We start from the raw sequence: 7,935 nt of genomic DNA, 5'->3' as shown, positions 1-7,935 counted from the left end.
CGTTTCTCCTCCACACACAAATGTTCTTATCCGCTCCCCCGCTTAAAACAAGACTCCCGGCGGCGGCGAGGCAGAGCACCGCCATACGATGGCCGCATAGAGTCCCGCCGTGAGAAAGATATTTCTGCCCTTCCCAGAAATTAACGCTGCCGTCAGAAGAACCGCAGTAAACAACAGCCGCCGTTAAGTTAACCGCTAACGCCGTTACAGCGTTCTCTTGCTTTATCAACACATTAACCAAGAAATGCTTCGTCCCTTTGCCTTGAAGCTCACGTTTCCACACTTTCAAAGTTCCGTCGGCGGATCCGGTGAATAGCAAATCGTCGAATCCAGCAGCCACCGTGTTGATCGCGTCGTCGTGAGCTTGAATCGATTCAAGACATTTCGAATCGGATAGTCTCCAGACTTTGAGAGTCTTGTCCCACGAACCGGAGTAGAGTAAACCGAGCTCTTCGTTCAGGCTAAGACACGAAACGGCGTCGTAGTGACGGATCTTGAGAACATTTTTCCGCCGACGAACCTCGACGTAGTTCTTCGGGTTCACTGACTTTGTCAAAAACTCTTTCAACGTCGGCAAGCTTCCGACTCGTGAATAGCTTCCGGTTCTGCTTTTAGAACCTCTCCAAACCCGGATTTTACCGTCTTGATGACCGGTGAAAATCCGGTTATCTCCGGTTATTACAATGGCTTTAACCAATCCACTTGTTGATTTAAACCCGGTGAAGTCCTTGAGATCTTTCCAAACACGAATGTTCTTGGAATCGGATCCAGTGAATAAAAGATCTCCAGAAGCAGCTAACGAGTAGACATGACCGTCTTGTCTAACGATCGTGCCGACCAAACCGTTGTCAGTACCATCATCATCCATGTTACGTCTCTGGTAGATCCAAGGAGACTTGTAGTACGGAGAGTAAGTTTGGTTCCACGGCGAGGGAGACATGGACGGAGTAGTAGTCGTGTCGGTGTAGTAAGGAGAGTAAGTCTGATTCCATGGAGATAGAACCTGATTAGGAGACGACTCGCCGCTAGTAGTCGAAGCATTGCTTTGACGTTGTTGGTAATAATGAACCTCCTTGTTCATGTTCATGTTGTTGTTGCTGTTGTTGCTAGTACTGGGGTTGATGGCATCAACATCAACACCATGGCTCCGTTGTTCTTCTTCTTCGGCTGCGGGATCGGAGTTTAAGAAGGCGGCGAAAGTGAGTCTCCGGTGATGACTACCACCACTGGTGGTTTCTGTAGCTATAACCATATTTTTCAAGATTACAAAAAAAAATAATAAATCGAGCAGTTGGAAGGTTTTTATATTTCTCTGTCAAGAAATTATGAGGTTTTAATTTCCTTGTCGTGTGGGAAAAAAAAAAGATTAGAAAAAAAGTATATTATTTCTAGGATTTTGAGAGAAAACTTTTAGTATGTGTTTGGTAAGAAAGATATAAAGAGTGGAGAAGGAGGACGTTGGGATGTATATATAGAGAGAAAAAAGAAAAAATAAAGTTGTTGAACAGACGACGTGGGGAATGACACGTGGCGTTTAAGGCTGAAGACGTGACCGTCAGATACCGAGAGCGCCAGTTTTCACATGAGAGATCCATATATCAAGAAAGATTAATTAAGAAAACAAATGTAATTTATATGCAACTTTGGAAATTAAAGAAAAGTGTTGAATGAAAAGCTCAATGGACGGTCGTCGAAAAATAGAAAGAAAACTAAAATGGACGGTCTCAAAACTGTATGTGTGCATAAAATAAGGAGATGTAGTTTTTTGTTTTGTTTTATCTATTGTTTTAATGTCTTGAGTAATTAATTTATTACATGGCTTTGAGCAATGTGAAAATAATTGAACATGAGATGCGTCCGTACGAAGATTCGGTATGGTTTTCTTACAAGTTGGTTGAATATAAAGAAAATTAAGATAACGCGTGTGTGGCTGTGTTGGCGGCTGATCATCTTCACACGTTGCATAAAACATTACGTGACGATTACACTATTGTCCAAGCGGAGTTTTGATTTTTGTTACTTAGATGTTTTGATTAGTTTTGTTTCGGTTTCGACATGTGAAAGAAAAAGTTTTCTTCCAGATGTTTTGACTTTTCTGACTCCTTTCCTTCCATGAAAGGCATGAAACGATAAGGAACGTCTTTTTGGACTAGATCGATGGACCCTTTGTTTTTAATCCACTTCGATTAAACAAATTAAGCTAGGATAGTTGTGAATTCACTAAATAAATATCAATTATAGTCCATAAGATATAAGATACTAGAATTTATATAAGATATTTTATATAGATATATATATATGTACGAGACCAACTTCAAGATTTGTCGGATACTTGTATATCTTATGAATTGTTCGTAGAAAATTATTGTTGTTGTTGATTTTTTTTCTGTGAACACGGATCGACTGTTGGAAGACGAACATGAAAAACTCACCTGTAACTTCTTCTTTGCCAGCTTCCAGAATAACATTTCATATACTCTAATCAATGTGACTGGTCAAAAGCCAAACGGTCGAAAAAATGGAAGGCGAAAAAGAGTTGGTCTAGTTTTGGATATGGTCAAGATGTGATATATATAAATTTCAACACTGTGTTTTAGTTTGAGTTAGAAAATGGTACAGTAAAACCTCTATAAATTAATAATGTTGGAACCAAGACATTTTATTAATTTATAATGATATTAATTTATTTATAAATTAATAATTATTATTTTATAGTATAAATTAATAATTATTAATTTATAGGTATATTTTTAATTGTTTAATTTTTAAAAAATTATGAATTGAGACAATTTTTGCAAAATAAGATTAGAATTTTGGATGTTGTAAATTTTTGTGGTATTGTAATTGAATTTGAAATAATTAAAAAATATTATTGACAATGAATTAAAAATATTATAGACAAATTCACTTATACAAATGACGTAAATATTCAAATTTATGAATAAAAATATAAATTATCGTATTTTAATAGTTAATCGAACTATCAAAATGCAAATGATGCATATTTAGAAATTGAAAACTTTTAAAAGTCTTAGCTGTTTTATGAAATGTTATAGAATATTTTATATCATTATAGTTTGAAGATACAACATAATAATTATTTTATAATATGAGGTTTAAGAGAAACATACTTTACTATATAAACATATATATATATATATATACACGTGTAAATTTACGCAGCAGAAAAAAATATATGTAAATTTACATGATTATTAATTTATGATATTATTGGGACCATATTTTATATGGGGATTTCAAAAAAAAATTATTTTATTATCTTATCGAATTTTGTTATTTTTTACATTGTCCCCACTTGAGACTACCAAAATTTATTAATTTATAGTGTTTATTAATTAATAGAGTATTAATTTATAGAGGTTTTATTGTACTATATACTGTATATACCCGAATATCTTAACAAGGAAACAGAAAAAATGTAATTAACAGTTATCAAAAAAAAAAAAAAACAGAAAAAATGTGATACTCGATCTACGTATAGTTTATTTTAACATTTATTTTAACGTAAATTATGTACTTGCGATTGTGTGGATGACTTAGCTTAGATTCATTTGTTAGAGTTGGTTTTCTTGAAATACTTTTTTTTTCTATCAATTTATTCGTTTTCTTTCAATTTTTCCCATCTTTTTTTGAAACAAAAAGGAACAATTATACCATAAAAAATAAAGATATTATTTTCATATATTTCTTAAAAAACACGATATTTGGTTTACACCATTTTTTTCTTTCTTTTCCATATTTACATTACATTTACAACGTATATATAAGTGTTACATTTAAGAATGCTTTAGTGTTATTTATTTTAATTAATAAATTTGTTGAATATATTTGTATAGATTTTAAGTTATTAGTTAACACATCACATATAAATTGATAATATATTATATAAATATTTGTTTTTAAGCATTGTGAAAATTTTCCACAGGTACGGATCAAAACGCCGACAAAGAAGAGCACAAAGTTGCAACACATTTTCTTTTGTGTATTTATTTTAAAATTAAAGAGGACAATCGAAATAAAATTTCATACAAGTTGATTGACTTTCATTACGATAAGGAAAAATGACCTTTTCATGTCGATTGACTTTCATTACTGTTTAGAAAATATCATTTTTGGATAGCTATGATTAATCCGATAAACAAATATTGGTTCTGCGTCCAACAATACGTAAAATTATATATGAAAACTATATTACAGTAAATTATATCAACCCCAAAAAATGAATCATATATTTTGTTTGCAATTTTTGTTTTCTGTATTCCATGCAATGACAATAGGTTTGTCGGGCATTTCCTATATAAACCCAAACGTTTGGCCTTTGGAGGTTTATATAAAAATATATGAAACTAGAGTTAAGTACGTAATAAAATTGTTCTTAAACAAATAGTGATTCCATACATATAAATTCTCATTTTTTAAATTAGAAAATTCATCTATATTTTTAAATTCTGGTCTACGAGAACATAGTTTAAATAAACCGTGGGATTCCAAAATAAAATTGATGTAAATAAAAAACTTATCATCCGACCTCTAATGTCAAACCCTAATTAAATGAAAACGATTGTTGACAGCTAGCCGAGTTTTGACATTTGTAGGGTTTCGTATAAAATATCCCTCGTTTACCTTTTCTCCCTATATTATTAAATTTTGTTGGAACAAAACATATGGGAATTGTCAATTGTCAATGGTCATGGACTCCTATAGCTTTTGTTGGAACAATCGAACGATCGCGTTTTGGGATTTAAATGCTTGGTCAGTTATCGAATCCTATAGCTTTTCGCACTCACGCGACTATCGTACTTGCCAATGGACAATGGTCCACAAATGGCATCTAAGATCTATCCATTCAGACGTCTTTATTACGATATCAATACGACACGAAATTCATATTTGTCTGATAATTAAACTGAATAATACGGGGTTGCTAAATGCTAAAGAAAACGAATATTAAGCGTGCAAATTAAGGTATGACCATATTTAATATTATAGGACAGATTTTGCCCCCAAAAAAGTTACCATACCTTTTTCACATTTAAACAACTGAAAGAAATCTCACTGTATTTTTTAAAATTATATAGTTTCGTCAACTGTAGTATCAATATTGTTGATGTATTACTATTTTTCCTACCTATTGGTTGTATTTTACTGCCTTGCCTTCGATCTAATTGTTATGATTTCTACTGACTTTTCCGGAAAAAAATTATGACCAATAGCTAGATGGTCTTAGTCTAGATCGACCTTAATGATTCTAAGTGAACTTCGTGCTGTTCGTTTCTTCATTGGGATAGATCATCTAAGTGAAGATGAAAAATGATGTTTGTTTATGTCAAATTAACAGATTAGTTAGATGAATGGGTTGAATGATTTTTTAAAAACTCATCCAAAAAAAGTTAAAAAAACTAGCTGAGTCTCATCGGTGCAGTTAGATAGAGATAATTCAGCCAAAATTTGAAAATATCAAAAATACCCTGAAGAAAACCAAAGAATTACATCAAACCCAGAAATATCTTATTCACTTATTTCTTCTTCTTCTCCTCTCTCCTTCGACGAAGCTCTTCTCCTTCGACGAAGCTCTCAAGAGCTGAGCTTCAACGAAGCTTCAACAAAGCTTTGTTCTCTCAGAATCTCTTCATCGTTTCATTGTCTCTCTTGTTCATCATCGCTTCATCGTTTTGGTAAGTTCTCAATAACAGCTCTGATCTCTCTAACAGCTCCGATCATCTCAGATTTTGGTGTTTGATCGAACTCTGTGTAACATTTGTTGTTTGCTATACTTAATTTTTGATTCTGCATCTGCTTCCTTCGATTTCAGCTGGTGGGTTTGTCCAAATTTGTTTTGTTCTCTCTTTGATTTGAGAATTATGATTTATAGGTGATACTGCTTTAGAGTTTGAAATGAGTTCATGTTTGAATGATTAGAAGTGTTTTAGGTCCAGAGCTTGTATTTGTTGATGCAAACCATATGTTTGATGAGTCTAGAGCTTGTAGTTTTTGATGCAAACCAATTGTTTGATGAAATGTCTGGTCTGAGATCGATAATTGAGAGAACCTTTGGGAGCTGTTTAACCACAAAGCTATACTTCCCAACAGTAGGGAGATGTTTAACCGTAAACATTCTGGTCTGAGATCGATAATTGAGATAACCTTTGGTGTTTGGAAGGCCAAATGGAGAATTCTTGACATNGGTCTTAGTCTAGATCGACCTTAATGATTCTAAGTGAACTTCGTGCTGTTCGTTTCTTCATTGGGATAGATCATCTAAGTGAAGATGAAAAATGATGTTTGTTTATGTCAAATTAACAGATTAGTTAGATGAATGGGTTGAATGATTTTTTAAAAACTCATCCAAAAAAAGTTAAAAAAACTAGCTGAGTCTCATCGGTGCAGTTAGATAGAGATAATTCAGCCAAAATTTGAAAATATCAAAAATACCCTGAAGAAAACCAAAGAATTACATCAAACCCAGAAATATCTTATTCACTTATTTCTTCTTCTTCTCCTCTCTCCTTCGACGAAGCTCTTCTCCTTCGACGAAGCTCTCAAGAGCTGAGCTTCAACGAAGCTTCAACAAAGCTTTGTTCTCTCAGAATCTCTTCATCGTTTCATTGTCTCTCTTGTTCATCATCGCTTCATCGTTTTGGTAAGTTCTCAATAACAGCTCTGATCTCTCTAACAGCTCCGATCATCTCAGATTTTGGTGTTTGATCGAACTCTGTGTAACATTTGTTGTTTGCTATACTTAATTTTTGATTCTGCATCTGCTTCCTTCGATTTCAGCTGGTGGGTTTGTCCAAATTTGTTTTGTTCTCTCTTTGATTTGAGAATTATGATTTATAGGTGATACTGCTTTAGAGTTTGAAATGAGTTCATGTTTGAATGATTAGAAGTGTTTTAGGTCCAGAGCTTGTATTTGTTGATGCAAACCATATGTTTGATGAGTCTAGAGCTTGTAGTTTTTGATGCAAACCAATTGTTTGATGAAATGTCTGGTCTGAGATCGATAATTGAGAGAACCTTTGGGAGCTGTTTAACCACAAAGCTATACTTCCCAACAGTAGGGAGATGTTTAACCGTAAACATTCTGGTCTGAGATCGATAATTGAGAGAACCTTTGGTGTTTGGAAGGCCAAATGGAGAATTCTTGACATGAAGCACCCTAAGTATGAGCTGAATAAATGGATTAAGATTGTGACAGCAACAATGGCTCTCCATAATTTTATCAAAGATTCACAAGAGGATGATATTGGTTTTTTACATTGGGAAGTGGTGGAATCATATGAACATCATGGTGATGAAAATGATGGACATGTTCCATACATACCTGCTGGTGATAGAATGATGGAAGATGTGCGTGATTCTATCACTATGGAGATGGCAGAAGGAACTACACTTCTATATTAGAAGGTATGTGTTCGGTTTTATGCTCTGTATCTGGGGTTGTTTGAGTCTCTGTTTCTTATCTGATTGTGAATGTTACAGCTTTTTCTGAGCTCTGTGTTTTCTGATCCTAAGCAGAGACTTCGGTTAGTATAGCTTTGTGGTTACGTTTTTTTGATGCTTGAAGTTGTGGTTATTAAAGCAGGGACTTCGTTGTTGTGGTTTGTTTGATGGTAAAGCTGTGTGTTTGTTTGATGTTACCATAGTAGGATTTGGGATTGTCACTTAGCTTAAGAATTTACAAACTTGATTGATGTTCATTGGTTTTGAAGGAAACATTTGGGAGTTGAATGATTACACAGATTCTTTCCCATTCCAAGCCAAAAGTGATTCTTCTGCTTCAATTCTAAGTCTCTTGCTCGTGTTCTTGAGCAGTTCAGCTTCTCCTTCACTTCACAAGTCTTTATTGTAAAAACTTATATAAAAAATTGTTATAAATAATTTACAAATAATTTACATTGGCATAACATGTTTTAT

General features: G+C 33.6%; 1 protein-coding gene and 1 long non-coding RNA gene across 4 annotated transcripts in view; one reads left to right on the top strand and one right to left on the bottom strand.

Annotated features, from left to right (window-relative positions):
• The window catches only part of LOC104783932 (myosin heavy chain kinase C-like), a 2,922-nt gene extending 1,469 nt beyond the window's left edge, over window positions 1-1,453 (bottom strand). The window contains exon 1 of one of the 3 annotated variants that reach the window (XM_019226846.1): window positions 9-1,453. In XM_019226846.1, the coding sequence (XP_019082391.1) occupies window positions 9-1,252 (1,244 nt within the window). In that variant the 5' untranslated portion in view covers window positions 1,253-1,453. The remainder of the gene's footprint in view (window positions 1-8) is intronic. The other 2 variants (XM_019226847.1, XM_019226845.1) reach the window with 2 other exon arrangements.
• LOC104783926 lies at window positions 6,521-7,909 on the top strand. Its single transcript, XR_767239.2, has 3 exons — window positions 6,521-6,661; window positions 7,147-7,425; window positions 7,731-7,909. It is a non-coding gene; the product is annotated as an uncharacterized LOC104783926 (long non-coding RNA).

The sequence above is a fragment of the Camelina sativa genome, chromosome 1 (genome assembly GCF_000633955.1).
Source record: "Camelina sativa cultivar DH55 chromosome 1, Cs, whole genome shotgun sequence".
Lineage (NCBI taxonomy): Eukaryota > Viridiplantae > Streptophyta > Magnoliopsida > Brassicales > Brassicaceae > Camelina > Camelina sativa.
This window is presented reverse-complemented; position numbering and strand designations above follow the sequence as displayed.